General features: G+C 39.1%; 1 protein-coding gene across 1 annotated transcript in view; it reads left to right on the top strand.

The window, feature by feature from the left end:
- Nucleotides 1-18,511, top strand: part of ENPP2 (ectonucleotide pyrophosphatase/phosphodiesterase 2) — a gene marked incomplete at both ends in the record, with an annotated part of 105,832 nt that extends 87,321 nt beyond the window's left edge. The window contains 7 exon segments of the mRNA XM_079722734.1: nt 5,062-5,136; nt 6,460-6,596; nt 7,565-7,700; nt 8,390-8,467; nt 11,631-11,763; nt 13,623-13,779; nt 18,341-18,511. Of these exon segments, the coding sequence (XP_079578860.1) occupies nt 5,062-5,136; nt 6,460-6,596; nt 7,565-7,700; nt 8,390-8,467; nt 11,631-11,763; nt 13,623-13,779; nt 18,341-18,511 (887 nt within the window).
- Between the last annotated feature and the right edge of the window lie 406 nt (nt 18,512-18,917).

The following is an 18,917-nucleotide window of genomic DNA, read 5'->3' as shown; positions in this document are numbered from 1 at the left end:
ACATATGGTTCTATTTATCATACGTGCCATTTCCAATCTGATTAAGTAAAGGTTGAGGAAACCAGCAGAATATTTTATTTACTTGAATTATTTCCCCCTTTATAAAGATTTTCACTTTTTTTCTTCTCTTTCTGCATCACCACCATCCCGCTTCTCTCTTTGATGATAGAACACACAGACTCTTTGGCATGTAATTGGAAGAACACGGCTTTTGAGATAAGACTTAGTTGATGGAAGGTACACAAATGCTTCACAAATCTAGAATTGATCTGAAATGTTTGACATCAAACCTCTAGTGGACTGCGGTGTCATTAGAATTGGAAAAATTACGATGCTGCCAGGATCATGGAGTATGGAGTCTCATGATTTGAGTTTTTCAAATATTCACTCACCAAGGCAGAGAAATATTACTGAGATGTTTCTCTTCTAAAAGTCACTAATGAAATAGTTAATTATGATAACTTTGAATGGACTCTAATGTTTTTGCTGATTCAATCTCTGACTATTCATGGTCCTAAAACATTTCCATCTGGGAAAAAAATCTTTCATTTAGTTTTTTTGTGGCAGTGTGCTCATAGGACAAAACCAGTCCCACAAGTCAGCATAAACAGTGGCCTCAAACTTCTGACCATGAAAATAAGAGGCATCTTCTAGGTGAATCACTGACTCTCAGGGCTGGAAAGAGCCATAGTTATTGACCTCACCGCACCATTGCTCTGCTCAGAGGTGAATATGTGTCTTATCTCTAGATGATTTTATGTCACTGAGGCTTAAAGTTTATATACTTTCATGGAAATGGACCCTCATGTGTTTTTGTTGAGTGCCTACCCTGGGCTGGGAGCTGATTTCTCTGAGACATCTGGTTCTGTCAGGTGTGTCACCAATAGTTTCCAGCATGTGACTTCACAATGGTGACATAAAATGTTAGGGGAGGATCATGGTAGCACACCTTCTTGGTCTGCTCATGGCCTAATGGGATAGTCTCTAATGAGAGACTTTATTTATTTTTATTATAATTAACAGTTTAATATTCAATAGACTTTTGGTAAGGTTGTTTAAGTTTATACAGCATTGTTTTGTATGTATGCATAATAATGGCTACTTGCAATTGCCAATAACTGGAGTGATACAAGATAGACTTTAAAACTATTACATGAAATTCAAATAATTATATATCATTGTCTTATTATGTGTAAAGCATTTGCTCATTTAGATTCTAGGATATGTGTAAGCCTCGGTGTTCTCTCTCCTGTCTCTTTCTCTCTCTCTCTGTCTCTTGGTGTCTGTCTCCTTAAGGGTCTTGTCTCAGTCATTTCTTCAGCTGCAAAGTGACATTTTCTTGGTCTGAGTTCTTTCAGGCCTTTATGGTGTGTCCTGGGTCATAAGTCTAGTCTCCCACTGGAAATAGTCAACGTCTGCTCTGCTGGAGTAGAACCTCGTGAATTCGAGGTGCTGTAGGTGTTATGCTCAGGGTAACCACTTCCCCTTTCTGGCTATCTCTAATATATATTGAGGCTTTTAAACCATTTTGTAGACCTAAAGTTCTATACAAATGTAAAGTTGTATTATTTTCCTGCCTAGTTTTTTTAAAAAATACACCTACAGGTAGCTGATTTTTTTCAGAATAAACCACAGGCCCTGCCCATTCCATTTGTAACATTCATATGTAACTGTTTTAATGTCATATGACATAAAACCACTCATACATCTGTACCAAACACACATGTAAAAGCTATGCATTCCAACAGTGAAACAACCCAGGGTAAATTTGAGGTAACAAAACAGTGGTATGTTAAATTAATCTTAGGCTATATTTTATTATGAATACTAAACTTACAGAATCAAGTCCTTTACTAAAATGAAGAGGAAGAACAAATATGAGCTTCAAAAATTGTGATCTAAACTGCTTGCTAAAGCTTTAATATTTCTACATTTGTAGTGAATTCCAGATCTTAATTGCATGGCTGCTTTTCTGGATCACATGTATGTAATGTCTGGGCAAACTTATTGAATTTTCATTTTGTAATCCATGAATCAATGGATAAATGAATGAATGAAATGGAAATATTTAAATTTCTCACAGCAAGCAATCCTGGCACTAGAGCCAAGTATAATTTTACTGTAAGAATAATTGCACTATTTATTTTCACTTTAGTCTTTTCTCTACTAGCTTTGTTAAACCATGTTTTGTATTTTCTTAGTCAGGTTGGCATTCACTATCATCTTTGTGAGAAAGGGAATTAAACATCATTTTAACACCTATGTGTTTGGCTCCTTATCACACGCCGTGAGAAATTAGTTTGTTTAGAAAAATGACTTAAACACTAGTAATTCTTGTTAACTGTAAAGCAGCCCTGAATAGCTAGAGAGGGACTATTAGGCAGGTTATACATAGAAAGCCAGTTCTTGAAAGTCGTAAAGAACAGTATTTTTTTTAAAATAAAACAATCAGGGCTTCCCTGGTGGCGCAGTTGTTGAGAGTCCGCCTGCCGATGCAGGGGACACAGGTTCATGGCCCGGCCCGGGAAGATCCCACATGCCGTGGAGCAGCTGGGCCCGTGAGCCATGGCTGCTGAGCCTGTGCGTCCGGAGCCTGTGCTCCGCAACGGGAGAGGCCACAGCAGTGAGAGGCCCGAGTACCGCAAAATAAAATAAAATAAAACAATCATTTATTTATCCATATAGATATTTGGCATTGTTGGAGATAGAGATACAATGGTAAACAAAATAGATAAAATCCATGTCCTCATTAAGTTATTATTTTATTGTGAGGTTTAGCCAGTTGATGAATTACAGCGTAGTGGTTTTGTTTGTTTGTTTGTTTTTGCGGTACACGGGCCTCTCACTGTTGTGGCCTCTCCCGTTGCGGAGCACAGGCTCCAGACGCGCAGGCTCAGCGGCCATGGCTCACGGGCCCAGCCACTCCACGGCATGTGGGATCTTCCCGGACCGGGGCATGAACCCGTGTCCCCTGCATCGGCAGGCGGACTCTCAACCACTGCGCCACCAGGGAAGCCCCAGAGTAGTGTTTTAAGGGTTCAGGTAAGAAAGAACAGGACCCTACCAGAGGCATCAAATCTAATCCCAGAGGAGGTTGACATGGCAGTAAATGCTAGTAGACGCTTCTAAGGCAAAGGAGGAGAAAGGATGTAGGAAAAGGAAAGACCTTGGGTAGAGATTTTGTGGTAAAATGTAAGAGCATATTATTGTGGGAGTAGATGTTTAAAACAAAAACAAAAAAGAGGAGAGATTTTCATGTGGCTCTCAAGTCAGCCAGCTAATCTGTGGGAATATGAATCAGGAAGCTGAAGAAGGAAAAGAAACACACACTCAAGTCTGGATGACCAAGTTTTGGAAGACAAAAAGAATGAGCGCTGGGGAAGTCCACACCACTTAAAAAGATTTGCCTCACAGTATTTTGCCAGTGTGGTATCTGGAGGAGAACCGTGGCATGTACCAAAAATGCCAGCCACTATTGTAAACAGAGAACTGGGGTGTGGAATGGAGGCTCTGTGTGGAATTTCACGGAGTAGGAACCCAGACTGGGAAGACACAAGCTATACTAGATCTGTATCAAGAAATCACGAGGAACATATTTCAAAAGCAGAAGCTTACAGGCTCATCTCCAGGGTGGCTGGTCTCTAGATGAAGCATTTATGTGTCCAAAGAGTGAGCTTCAAGTACACTCTTGTGGCTCAACAAGGGACTTTTTGCTAAACAGAAATGCAATGGGTGACTTGTCTAAGATGTCATATGGAGTAGCAGGCTGTGACCAAGAACCTGTGATTGTTTGATACCCTGATAAACTGAAAAAGGGAAATCTAAATTTTGTTTCTGGACCTTAAAGTGTTTCTTACTGCAAAGATGATTTCACCTCTTTCTTAGATGAAACTATTATGCAACAGGAAGACCCAAGTAGATTCTTTGGGTCAGTTGGGGAACTTGGTTGGATATTAGGAGACTGCCAAAGCCACTACATTTTCTTTTCTTCATGGCATACACGCTCAGTTAACAATTGAGAAAAAGTCAGATAATGATATATTTGGACTCCAACTGTGTGCCCAAAACTGCAGTTGTGCATATCTTGGGAGCTATGACACCCACATTTCAAAAGAAAATTGAGTTTCTACATGCAGAGCAGAAGCATGAGTAGAGATGGAGAAGCTTAACTGGAGAAATCTTTCAGGAGAAAGTGACTCTTAAGATGTCTCTTCCCCTCTTGTCCTTTTCTCCCTCTCCTCCCCATGTCTCTTTCATGGGAGCTGAGCTATGTGACCATATTATTTGTCATCCCCTTTTGAAGGTGAGAAGGACAATTATGCCAGGGCAACAGGCATAAATGGGATGTGGGGTCACTCTGGCTTAGCTTCATAAGTTCTGTAAGATCTGTACTGATGCCACCTCATCCCCATCTGTGGCATGCATCATGCTCTGTTTTCCTGTTCTACTATGTAGATATCTCTGAAATAGTGAGCAGCATATTGCATTTTAGTTATTTATGCCATGTTTGTCTCTCCCATTGAACTCTGAGCTTCTTGAGGGTAAAAGCTCTAACTTAATTGTCTTTACCAAGTATCTCTATTCCATAGCCCAAGGCCTGACACAAAGAAGGTACTCAGTATATGTTTGATGAGTGAGGAACACAATAATGAAAAATTTGGAGGGAGATATGTGACAGGACTGGTGGAGAAGTTATTCCCAGTAGAGAGAAAAGGAGTCATATATATGATAGCATAGAGTTGTTGACAGTGATTATGAGCAGTATTACAAATCAATCAGCCTTCATGGAATGGAGTGCTATGTTGAGGAATGGTGAGAAATAAGGAGGAACGAGAGTTGGTGGGGTCTACAGATTGTCTAAGAGTGTTGATTGATGGCTGCTCTAAAGAGGGGTGTTGCATAGAGGAATATGGCTGCTGTTTTGTTTTCCTCTTAATGGGATAGATTGGATAATATGCCAGGTTCGCATTTGAGCTTGGAGGAATGTGTTGGGTAAGCATTAAAACTTGAATGATAAAAAGAGAATAGCTTCTCAAAGAATCTTGATACTTCTGCTTCCAGCTGAAACCAGGAAATTCAGAGGCAGCAAAAATGAAATCAAGGAAAACGTTAATGGAAATTTTGAACCTAGAAAAGGTTTGGTTTGAGTTTTGAAGGAAAGTCTGACCTGGTAAACTGCCCCCAAGTACTACTGTTATGATTTGCTGGCTTTTTATTTGTTCATTATATTTCATTTATATGATATTAGCATATTATGTTCTAATTCTTAGGGGTGGGTCCCCAAATTTGGCAGCTTTACCAAGACTTCTACATTTACTGTAATGCTGACAAAGCCCAACTACCCAGAACAGGCTTGTGCTGTTAACAGTGTGGGCTGTTTTGCCTCAAATCAGCAGTTCTACTTGGGAGGGTCTTGCAAAGTAATCTACAAAGGGTTTTCTCTGTTACTTGTGTAGAATGGTAATACTTTAATTAAAGCAACATGTATACATAATTTAATAAGTGCCAGAACTGACTTTTTCCTAATAGAAATAATAGTAAAAAAATTTTTTTGATTATCACTTAGGGGATCGTGAATTGCCAAAGCCTCAGTCTCTAAATATTTTGGTCTGCAGGACCCCAATTTCTATGAATCTATGGCAGTTCTGACTTTAGCCTGTCTAAAATGGGCAGATCAAGCTTGAGGCATTTATTGTGGGTGTAGAATGAAGGTTTGCGCATTAATCTCCTGTGTCTTCTTCTTAGAAGAATAAAGTTTCAAACCTTTATTTTTTCCTAAGAGGAGAGCTTTCTCTTAGGGGTCTGAATCTACATTCTGGGGTCTTAACTGAGTTCTTTGGTAACCGATGACCTCCCTTTTGTATTTAAAGGACCCCCTTGAATGCCACTTATTTTATCTATACATGTTCCTTTAAGTTCTTACCTAAAGAGTTTTCCTCCATGTCACAAAGCTACTTACTTTAAATGCTCATTAGTACTCACTTTTTATGCTGAAATAATGCATATTTGAGTTGCAGTTTACAAATAATGATCAAAGAGTACCTTCCTCTTAATTAAATCATTGGTTAATTTGATGAGCCTTTCCAGGGTCAAATGAATTAATTCTATAAAAAGCTAATTGTCTTGACTTCCCATTCAGCTGAATCATTTCAAAATTTAATAAATAATTGTCTTTCCCATACAGATTAAAATTCTTTATAACTGAAAAAAAAAACATTAAAATAAATACGGTATTTACATTACAGTTTTGATAACTGTAAGCCTTGACCCACGCTTAGGTGATCAAATAAACCACAGAAGTGTTAGGAAAACTAACCTGATTAAATTAAGAAGAAGGAGCTACATTATTAATAAGTAAGCAAGCAAATTGTGGACAATTTGACTCTCTTCCAATATTTCTTTAACATTTGATGTACAGTTTAATATGTGTTTAAGACAGCTTATTTTTTTCTTTCCTAGAGAGACACCTCCTCTATGGACGGCCTGCAGTGCTTTATCGGACTAGATATGATATCTTGTATCACACTGACTTTGAAAGCAGTTATAGTGAAATATTCCTAATGCCACTCTGGACATCGTACACTGTTTCCAAACAGGTCATTGAGAAAACTGGGTTTCATGTTCTTCATGTCATTATGCTCCTTGCCTTAATGCAATGATTGTTTGCTGAACAGAATTGTCTTAGACAAGATTTTAATTTTTCCTGATGAAAGAAATCCTATATTGGATCTGTTGTAAAATATTTTGAATTAGACTTTCTGCAGTGTTCTAAAAACTTCATGGTAATAGGTGAAATAGCATAGCATACTAATTCTTTTAGTTTTTTTTACTCTGCTTGTCATGGTCCACTAGTTACAGAAGCCATCAGTATCTGGCCATTTGTTTTAATAGACTTTATTTTTTAGAGCAGTTTTAGATTCAGAGCAAAACTGAATGGAAGGGACAGAAATTTCCCATATACCCACGGCTCCGCACATGTATAGCCCCACTATCAACATCCTGTTCTTTTTTAATGAAGGTTTTATGTTGGGTTTCAGTTTTGGTAAAGGTGAGGTAGGAAAGTTTATATCAGGAATTAGAAAAATTCATTTGGCAGTTGAAGTATGTTTTTAAACTCTGAATACAAATAACTACTTCTACTGCCCCAAACACAGCTTCTTATTAATTTGTACTCAGGCACATACAATACATATATAGTCTTTTTTTAAAATAGGAGATATGTCTATATTATTTCTCAGAATATTATTTTTTAAGCTGTCTTCTGTGGAATTTCATTATATCAACAGTGAGATTTCTGCCTTATGTATTATTGTTTTACCTAAGACTGATAAGAGAGTCCTGCTACTAAAAACATAAGAGTTAAAAAATTACTAGCTTAGTGCATTTAAAACTGAGGTCCTTAAAAAAGAAAAAAAGAGTCAATATCAGAATATGAGCTATAGTAAAAGCTAATGGGGCTTTGATTCTGGCTGTTTGGAACCAAACAATCTGGCTTCAGTATTTCCCTGTTGGTTTGGTGTTGTCTCTGCCATGGCATTGCTGACTACCTGTGACTACCATACAGGCTGAGGTCTCTGGCATCCCTGAACACCTGACCAATTGCGTCCGGCCTGATGTCCGTGTTTCTCCGAGTTTCAGTCAGAGCTGCTTGGCCTACAAAAATGATAAACAGATGTCCTATGGATTCCTCTTTCCTCCATGTAAGTTACAGAATAGCAGGATCTGACCATTCTAGAGGGATGTTATTTTGTGGAGTCTGGCGTGTGCAACTTGGTATTTAGGATTTCAGTGGTTTTTAGGTTTTCTAAAAAACCTAAAAACCAGAGGGGCGCTCAAGAGATTGAGGAGATGAAGTTCTCTGGGAGCCTTCCAAAAGCAGCCAGAAAAGAGACCAGCTTTCACAAATCCTGTTCCCGGGGAATTCTAAAATGCAAGGGAATATTCTGTGTGTCACCTGACATCATCACTAAATGAGCATCTGAAAGTGAAATAGGGAATTATTGACATAAATCTTTTAAATAATACTATAGAGGTGATCTCTTAAGAATACATGAAGCCCTTTAATTCTCTCCCATTACCTCGATGACATTTTTTTAAGTCCAAATTATGCCAGTAAAATCAAGGAATTCTTTTATAAAATACTTAGTAGACCCAAGACTAAGTAAGAAGAAAAAGAATCATAAAAATTTTTTTAAGGAGAAACTATTGAGTGAAGAAAAGAGATTGAGTGGGAAGGGAAGTAGGAAATGGTATATGAAGAATGGGATAAGTAGGAATAAAAGAGTAGATCCATGCTTTTCATGCGGTTTGGACCATTTTAGAAGATTCCTTTTTTTATTGATGTCGATTTTATTATGTAATGGGCACTCTTTGTTTTCCCAATGTTTAGATCTGAGCTCTTTGCCAGAAGCTAAATATGATGCATTCCTTGTAACCAATATGGTTCCAATGTATCCTGCTTTCAAACGTAAGTCTAATATTTACCTAGTAGACTATTATTTGTGGAAAGAAATGTTTCTAAATTTACCACTTACCTTTCCTACCTCTCTATTCATTTTAATAATAACAATACCTTTCATGTGTTTAGCCTTTATAATGTTTGAAGAACCTGAATGTAAATTCTCTACTGCTAAGCCAAAGTATGAATCTGTGAGGGAGTTTGGCAGGTTTTTTTATCCCTTGTTTATAATTAAGAAACTGAAGTCACAAGAAGTGACCCATGAATGGCAGAAGCTGAGCTTAACCAAGTTTGTGCTTTCCTTCTAATCCAGTGTTCTCCCTATTTCAACACTCAGTGGTTTAAAAGAATCTTCTCTGTATTTTGGAGGCTACCTGACATTTAACAGCATCTGTATTTATTTATGGAATGTTACAGTAAAAGCCACTAACACCTTCTTCCTTTAGGGGGATGGTGATGTATTCTGAATATTGACACTGAAACCCAGCAAGAGCTTAATGGGTCTTCTGAATCATCAGAGAATTAAGTTCAGTTGGTTTTAGGGCTGTGCAAATTTTTTACACTCATAATTTCTTTGTATATGACATAAATATTTGTGGATGATAGTGATAAAATGAATGGTATAGGCACAGTGAGCCCCAGCCCCAAAACTGAGTTCTGGTCTCTGGAGTGTGAACACTGGCTGTGTGATCATAGAAATGCCATTTAACCTCTCATTTATAAAATTATGAGATTTGATTGCATGACTTCTATGGCTTATATGGATTTGTAACTTAATTGTCCAATGACAAAAACAATCCATTTTCTATTTCTGCTAACAAAGAATTCATTCATTTGCCCATCCATCCATCTTCCATCCATCCATGCATCCCTCCATCCATCCAACCATCCATGTATTCAAAGACAGAGAAAGCATTATAGAGTGGCTTTGACCTCCCTTTAGTTTATTTACAGTGAGCAGACATATATGCTTATAGGAAAGGTAGGAAAAGGAAACACTTCTACATAACTCCACTTTCTAAAGGAGTATTGGGCTGTGTTACATGACTCTCAGGGCTGAAATAAAGTCTCAAAATAGGACACGAGATGGTGGAATGTCCTCTACAGGCCAGGCCTCCTCAACTTGACATTGGTGAAATGGCCAACACGGTTTAGAGGAAAAAAAATGTTTATTTGATGTCCTAAGTTAGTAAATAAAGGCTTATTCAAAGGTAGAATCTCTTGCATATGAGTGAAAAATTAAAGTATGCTTTTAAAAGGAGGTTTCCTGGTTTGTTCTCAGCCCCAGTTGAGAAATGTTTCACGGACCCACGTAGATCCATTTGTCCTAATATTACATGGAATGCAGCTTCATTGAATTTCCACAGATCAGGGTTTCCTGGATTTCTTTATCCTTTACTGATGCCTTTTTGACCAAGCAGCAATAAAGGAAGCACACGGTACCACCCTGAGGCTGGTGTGGCCAAAGGCCTTTCACAGAGGGCCCGCTGTTCTTCTTCACTAGGGGAATGGTTTTTTTCACATGCCACATTTCTGCGGGTTTGGCCTTTTGACTGTTCTCATTGTTATTTCTTTCCCTCTATGCCTCTCCAATTTTTATGCTTAAGTTAACATTTGAACTTCTACCCACTGTCCTCCTTTCTTTATTGCAAATAATTATCCATGGTATTTCGGCTCTGGTGGGCTGCTCTGTCTTTCTCATTTAGAATAGAGGATCAGCAGTTGAAGCACTATGGGAAAAATGCCCAAGCCTTTTTTAATAAGGGGAGGTAAGAAATGATAGCAGCCTGAACCTCAAAACCCCGATGTAGAATAGAGCATGGTAAGTTAAATCTAACATGTTAGAGCCAACTTCTTTGGTTTGCCTTTCCTGTCCTCTTCCGTTATTCCCTTCTTTTGCCTTTTCCCTTTTCCATTCTGCCCCCTCCTTCCCCTGTGATTGACTATCGTGTAAATTGGAGCTAGTGAGGCCAAGGAAATCCTCTCTAGAGGATGACCATGAAAGTGAGAAATGAATAGCGGAGGAGAAACTAGGCATGCCTAGTCAGGGGACGTGTTTTCCAGATGAAGGGAAAAGCATATGCAAAATCTTACTCTGAAACATATTTAGTGAGTAGGGGGACAGGAAGAAAGGCATGTACCTGAGGGGGAAAGGAATAGGAAGAAAAGTCATGGAGAGAGGCAAGGGCCATGGTGGAAAGTTGGGATTTTATTCCAATTACAGTGAGAAATCATCTGGAGTGTTAGAGATGGGTGTTGCGGAAATGTGATACAATCTGATTTATAGTGTAAAAGGATCCATCTGGCTACTCCAAAGAGAATGGGCTACAGGGAAGGAAGAGTTTCTCCCAAGGTGCCAAGTAGTCTTTGTGGTAGTTCATTGCAAAGAGGATAGTGACTTAGACCAGGGTGGATGCAGTGAAAATTGTGAGGAGTGGTCAGATTTGGAAGACTGGGATGTATTTTGGAGGTCGCACTAACAGGACTTGTTCCCATGCATATGAAGTAAGGAGAGAAGTCAGGGATGAATCCTAAGATTTTGACCTGAACATCGGGGTGAGTGTGAGTGCCACTGGCTATGATGGAGAAGCCAAGAGTTGGAGCAGGAGTGGGAGAAAAATCAAGAATTCTGTTTGGATAATTTTTTCTTAGATATGATTATTAGGTATTCAAATGCACCATGAGGTGGCTGGTTGGATAACATGTCTGGAGTTGCCTGGAAAGGTTAGGGCTAGAGACATAAACTTGAGAATTAGCCCATCTACGACACGTGAAAGAAGAGAAAGTAGATTAAAGCCTTTTTTCAATTTCCCACAAACACCATACTTCCCCTGTTGCACATACTATTCTCTCTGCCTGGAATGTTGTCTCCACCTCTTTGCCTCAGAAACACCCACTTGTCCTTCAGATCTCAGCCTAGTAACCACTTCACCTGCAAATCCTTCCCTGACTTGTTGGGCTACATTAAACTCCTCTACCATTGTCTCCATATCTTTCTCTTGGCCGTCTCATAAATGACACAGCTAATGCTTTAGGATGGATTGCTCTTAAGAATCACAACAGATCTGCTGTCTCTTGGCTTGTGACATTTGGCTTGTTTAATGCATCCAAGAGAGAATTTGGCCAAAGCAAGGAGTTTTGTTCACGGAGAACTGATTTTGTTTTTGTACAGGAGTCTGGAATTATTTCCAAAGGGTTCTGGTGAAGAAATATGCTTCAGAAAGAAATGGAGTTAATGTGATAAGTGGACCAATTTTTGACTATGACTACGATGGCTTACATGACACACAAGACAAAATCAAACAGTAAGCTTTTCATTTCCACGCAACGTGTGCTTTTAAATTCCAAGATCTCACTCAAGAATATTTTTCAAATATTCACGTACTAGAGAAGAACTGATACCTCTTAAACCTGTTGCTCTTTGAATCTCCTTGTGATTTCTTCAGTTCTTTTGGACCTGTGATTAAACGAGACATTGGTGGTTGGAAAGGAATTAGGATTTGTGGTAAATAAATGCACTTTTCATTTTCATGAAAGAAAATGCATCAAAAGATTAGAAAATTTTTTAACTTTATTCTGCAACAACTCTTTAGTGGGAAGATGATAATTTTCACTTGTGTTCACTATTTGGGGGGACTTTTAGAATTCCTTATGTTTTCTGAGTCAGTACATTTCAATAGGAAATTGCATATAAACTTTTGTCAACACGAATTTCTATCCCTCTCTGTGGTGCTATTAGGCATATAAAAGGATGAGGCATACTCTGTTCATAAGGAACTTACAGTCTGGTGGAGAAAGTAAGAAGATATAAATACAACAAACTCATCATTTAGGTTTTTTTTAAGGAGCTAATATACATAATATTTGAAGAACTCTTTTAAAAATTTATTTTTTTGCTGCGTTGGGTCTTCATTGCTGCATGCAGGCTTTCTCTAATTGTGGCAAGCGGGAGCTACTCTTTGTTTTGGTGTGAGGGCTTCTCATTGCGGTGGCTTCTCTTGTTGCGGAGCATGGGCTCTAGGCACACGGGCTTCAGTAGTTGTGGCACACGGGCTCAGTAGTTGTGGCTTGCGGGCTCTAGAGCGCAGGCTCAGTAGTTGTGGTACATGGGCTTAGTTGCTCTGCGGCACGTGGGATCTTCCCGGACCAGGGCTCCAACCCGTGTCCCCTGCATTGGCAGGCAGATTCTTAACTACTGCACCACCAGGGAAGCCCTCTTCATTTAATTTTATACATGCATGAAACAATTAGAGAGCAACACAAAATATGAGAGGGTTTCATTGTGATTGACAGACAGACATAAAATGCTAATTTTTTTCATATATATAACTAATAAAATAGGTGTCATCCTACCCCCTTTCCAGTCATCCATAAGAGAAATTTTATCCTACTTGTACATTTATTTTATTGCTGATTATTGTCATAGTTTTCAGCTCAAATTATATTGTTAGTTCAATCATAATTTCAATATTTTGAAATGATTAAAATTAAGATAATAGAAAACCAGGTAAGGAATTATGAATTTCTATACTATGCTCTACTCAAAATATTTTTTTATACTTTTGTACGTATCAGTAGCACTCAGTTCTTAGAATTTTCTTTAGTAAATGAATTCTCTGTACCAACTGTACCAAGTTCAGGATCTCACTGTGGCTGGAAGGGCTATCACTCTGCTAACTCCTGTATTTCCTGCCTCCGGTACATTTTATACAAGTCTATGAAAGTTATTTTCCTGAAACATGGATCTCATAATGGCACTTCCTAGCACAGAAACCTTCAGTGGAGCATTACTGCCTGAAAAATAATGCCCAAACTCTACAACTTTGGCACTCAGAACCCCCCTTACTTTGACTTTTATTGACTCTTCCAGACTTACATTTCTACTCCATTGACCTATGCATTATGTCCCACCTCTGAGAATTGGTTCAAGCTGTTTTCTTTGGCTGGAGTATCTTTTTCACTCTACCAGGTTGAGAGAAAGAGGAGATTCCAGGCATTGAGTACATGATATTCAAAGATATAGAAGTGGGTTAACACTTGTAAGTGAAAAATGACTCCATTGAGTGAAATTTAATTTTAATGACTTGGGCAATATTCACTGGCCACCATTTAAAAAAGAAAGCTACTACCTCGGCTATAGTTTGACTTTGCCTTCCTGTTTCAGGTATGTGGAAGGCAGTTCTATTCCTGTTCCAACTCACTACTACAGTATCATCACCAGCTGCCTGGATTTCACCCAGCCCGCCGACAAGTGTGACGGCCCCCTCTCCGTCTCCTCATTCATCCTTCCTCACAGACCGGACAATGATGAAAGCTGCAATGTGAGTTCAAGAAGAGTGTCCTTTAGGATTTGCTGACAGAATTCATCTTGGTGTCTTAATTTATATTCCCACCCTTGAACTAGGACATACTTATCATAAAACATTTGCACTACACAAATGGGTATACAAATTGGGTCTTTAGAAAGGACCCAAAGGAAACTTTGCATAACACTTGGGAACTTTGTGCTCTAATGGCTTTTTATTTTTCAGCATAGGGGTGTGTGGGATGTGTGTGCATTTAATGTTGTTCTGTTTCTGTGTTTGATTTTGGCAAATGATAGAAGTGCCCACATGTTTTACATTTTGCAAAAGACATAGATATTTTGTAAAAAGTGAAAAGTAACACAATTTTGGTAATTACTGAAATGAGGGAGGAGTTCTCAGGAGCTCATTATATCTTTCGCTCTACTTTTGTGGATGTTTGAAAATTTCATTAATAAAAACTTTTTTAAAAAGACACACACACACAGGAATATATACTTTACAAATCAGAGTTTCATTTGCTACTAGTTATGAGGGCAGATGTAACAGGTCACCCCATTCTTAAATAACACAGATGACTCTTGATTCAGTTATTCCAATGTGAAAGGAGGACGGCATGGCAAAAAAGCCTCAGAAAGGCAGACAGGATCCGTGCTCCGTGCTCCTGGCTCTGTACTAATGCTGCACTCAGGGACACATCACAAGATTACTTCAGGTTTCTTTAATGTGATGGAAATCCTGTGCTACAAGGTTGATTTTAGAAGTAATAGCCTCTATGCTTTTGTTTATATAATAGAACAGGAGATAAAATCTACAGAGGAAGATTTTCAGTCAAAAAGCAGTACTCAAATTCCTTAATTATGTAAGGTACCCTGGGAAAAATGATGGCATGTTTAACATAGTCACACTCCAGGCAGCCTTCAAGGGGGAAAGTAAATGAAACAAGCACAGAAATTGCTTCACTAAAAGGCAAAGACCCTTAAGAATAGCTTCAACAGAGATCTTCAGCTTCGTGGACAAGGCAGCAATGGGGCTATGGCTTCAATTACAGGTGAAGATTGAAGCTATGACCATCCAAAACAAAATAACAGATGCAGACAAAAAATTGAAAGTTGAAATATGGCTGAAAAGGCTAATTAAGTTGGCTAGAATATTGGAAATGAGGATCATAGTGGGAGATAGGTTTTAAAGTTTGCATGGAATCAGATTTAAAATAAAAGTAGTCATGGTAGTAGTCATAGCGGCCATAGTAGTAGTAGTTACCATTGATTGAGTCCATGTTACTATCCAAGTACTTTGCAGGTCCTCTCATTCATTACTTCTAATCATCTCACTACCCTATTAGGCAGGTATATATGAGCTCCTCCCCCTCCCCTTTTATTAACTTTTGAGAAACCTGTAGCTCATAAAGAAAAAGTATGTAACATGGCTACTGGTTAGTCAGTAGAAAAGTAGAACTTTAGATTCAAGACCTCTGATTCCAAAAGCCCATCCTTTTTCAAATTTATCAGATTTCTATACTGGAAGCTTGGGGCCTTAAGACTTTTTTCTCATCGCACAGACATTAGATAACCACAGAAAATGTTTAGGCATAAGAGCAACATTGTAGACTGTGTTATGGGGAGATAAATTTGAATTGGAGGGGACCAAGCACGGTCCTCAAAGGTTTTTGGCAAGATTCCCAGGATTAAGGGAACAGAATTTGAACTGGATGTGGTCTTGGAAATTTCTAAAGGAAGGTGGAAGGCAGCAATACTGTACTGGAAGGATAAATAAGATCTTAGAAATAATTGGATGGGAGGTGGAGAAGTAAGGGAACTTCAAGTGAGAGAGGAGCTGTCCTCAATTTATTGGCTTGACTTTCTCAATGCTGATTGTTTGCAGCCCGCGAGACTAGGTAATGGTGTACCAGAGGGATGTAATGTCTCTGGATAGCATGATGTACTTTTTTGAACTTCAGTTTTACTAAAATCTTGTTGTGGGGAGGTAAAATTTTTGCAAAAAAGTAAACATATTTTATGGAGTTAAATTCAAAATGCCATACATGTTTAAGATAAGGCAGAGACTACAAAGACATTTCAGACTTAAAGTAGGCCATTTAAGAGACACCTCAATTCCTGGGGGATGTATGTTCACGTTTCCCTGTCATTAGGGGAATTTGGTGATGCAGGAGTTTGAAAAAGGTTGTTCTGAACTCAGCTCAGAGGCAGTTCTTTATTCGCCCCGTTGTTACATCTGACAAATGAAATCCACTGACGTCCTCATACATCTTCCTCTCTGCACAGAGCTTAGAGGTATTTCTTATAGAGTTCAAGGCCAGCATGTCTCTTATTGAAGAACCCCCTGCCTACATAGACACCTGTCCTTGCCTTAAAGTCCACCTTAAGACTTCTGGGACTTGAATTCACAAACTCACTTGGGAGGAAGTCAGGGAGAAAAGGCAGGTGAAGGATAAATGTCCATAGCAAGAAAAACACTAAGCAAGTTCCTGGACTGTGCTTTCGTTTGCATTAATGTGTAAAGTTATTTATTTTTTAAATTTATTTTTAAAGTTTTCCTTTTCCTCGCTTGGTGCACATGAACTTTTATTCGACTTTTATTAGTTTTGCATTTTGTACTAGAGTCTCCTGCAGCAAATACTTCTGTGGATTGCTAGCTAGCAAGAGGCAGAAGTCATTTTCTTCATGTGTAACATAGCCCAGTATTTTGACTAATTGGAGGCCAGATTTTAGCCTGTGAGAACCAGAGGAGAATGCCTCTCAAATGAAATTGGCAAATCACTTCCCAAGGAAAGAAATAACAAAAGACAGATTTCCCCCCAAATTCGTAGAATCCCAGCTAGCCATTATTTAAATTAGGAAAAACCTTTTCACTTCTTCTCCACACATTCAAATGACTGCATTTACAAAGGAAACATTAGACTTACTGACCATTGAAAAATCAAATAAATGAGTTGCATATGAAAATTCTCCCGAAAATATCACTTCATGCTTACTCTGCTTACTCTGAGGGGGTCCCGACCCATTTGGAGACCTCCTACTTCGTTAATTATATGGTCACACTGAGGATTGGTCAGTACCGTTGTGGGTAGAGTTATATTTAGGCCTGTTCTTTCCTATGACTCGCAGAGATCTTGGTTAGCTTGGGTTAGGAGGGTGGGGCGTGGAGGGTTAAAATCCTTATTTCCCCCAGCCTGCAAAGCAATTTCTTCCTGTTTCTTCATTTTGCCTGGGATGGCCAGGCATCAGTTTCCTGAACCAACACCCTCCTGTACATATTTAGCACTGGCACAAGCTGCTGGAGCTCCCTGTCCAGGTCCGTGTGGGTTGGAGCTTTCTGAGAAAACCCAGTGCAGGTTCTTGGGCTTTGGTGGGTAGTTCACTGAGTCCACTTGCAGTCAAAGACTTGGGTGAGGGCATGCCTGAACAGTCTCAGCCCTGGGACGCACAGCTACCCTTTGACTTGTAGAAAGACTTTTGGAAGCCATTGCAATTCCGGGGGCATTTGGGAATAAAATTATTGGCAAGGACCCTCCTGCCCCATGTCTACTGACGAAGGTAGACATTTCTCCATATTCTCAAGGTTCTCAGATCTCGTTCCTTCTTTCAAGTTCCCTCAAAAGTGAAAGAAGATATTTTTTAAATGTAAAGGACTGCTTTATCTGCACTGCCTTTTTGTTTCTACTTAGATGTGAAATAAATTGTTTAGTGTGGGGCATTTAACTGTCTTTCATCTCGAATTTGTGCCAGTGAGGCAATTTTTGGCAATTAGTTAAGACGGAAAGAGATTTCCTTCCTTCCCATCATGGGAAAACTCATGATGTTGTTTCCTTACTTTACTCTTTTTTTTCCCCTTCTTCCTTCCTCTCCTTCCTCCTTCCCAGGGAGCTGAAGTAAGCATTATTATTCTTATGAACCAATGAAGAGACTGAGGCCTAGAGAGGTCAAGCAGCTTCAGCAAGGTCTCACAGCCAGGAAGTGGAAGAGTTGCGATTCCGACTCAGGCCTCTTGGGCCCCAAAGTGCCATGTGTATCAACTGAGCTGCTTAGAGTCGAACTCATTCAAATATCAATTCACTGCCATCTAATAGATGATGTCGTTGATCTAGCACATTCTTCTGAAGGACTAGAAATGCACACACATCATTTTGTGCATTGGGCACAAGCTCTTTCCTTTCCTTGGGAGGCAGAGAAGCATTCCTAATTCCTCATGCTCTGTACTTCTCTTTGCAATTTGACAGCAGGGGAAAGAAACGCATCACTGAATTCTCCAGGGCCTTTGGTTTTCCCAATTTTGATTTATGTTAGGAGAACATATTGCATCAAAAGCTGTTTCGCACCACACATCTGGTTTATTTGGTACAGCTAATTGCTGTTGAAAACGTTCACAGCCAAGGACCAGTATTTGTGGCCCATTGCCAGCAGCACTGTGGGAGAGAGGCGGGGAGGCCAGGAAGGAATAACACGCCTTGGCTTTGGGTGCAAGAGTATGTAGAGGTCATTTGTGGACTTGGAGCAAATGGACCGTGTAGAGAAACTCCTTTGGAAAATTCTGACTCTGTACTCCCTTTCTGTTGCAGAGCTCAGAGGATGAGTCGAAATGGGTAGAAGAGCTTATAAAGATGCACACGGCTCGGGTGCGGGACATTGAACATCTTACTAGTCTGGATTTCTTCCGCAAGACCAGCCGTAGCTATTCAGAAATTCTGACACTAAAGACATACCTGCATACATATGAAAGCGAGATTTAACCTTCTGATCCTCTGCGGTGCAGTCTTATCAACTGGTGTATATTTTTATATTATTTTTGTATTTATTAATTTGAAACCAGGACATTAAAAAAATGTTAGTATTTTAATCCTGTACCAAATCTGACATATTACGCCTGAATGACTCCACTGTTTTCCCCTAACGCTTGATATAGGTAGTCTTGTGTTCTGAGTAGAGCTTGTAATAATTACTGCAGCTTGCATTTTTAGTGGAAGCTTCTAAATGGTGCTGCACATTTGATATTTGCATTGAGGAAATATCAATTTTTCAATGCACAGTTGCCACATTTAGTCCTGTACTGTATTGAAATACTGATTTTGTAAAGTTGCATTCACTTACTGTTAATTATGACAGACATATTTAAGCCTTATAGACCAATCTTAAATA

This window comes from Hyperoodon ampullatus (assembly GCF_949752795.1).
Source record: "Hyperoodon ampullatus genome assembly, chromosome: 17".
Classification (NCBI taxonomy): Eukaryota; Metazoa; Chordata; class Mammalia; order Artiodactyla; family Ziphiidae; genus Hyperoodon; species Hyperoodon ampullatus.
The sequence above is the reverse complement of the archived record's forward strand: the minus strand, read 5'-3'. Positions and strand labels throughout refer to the sequence as shown.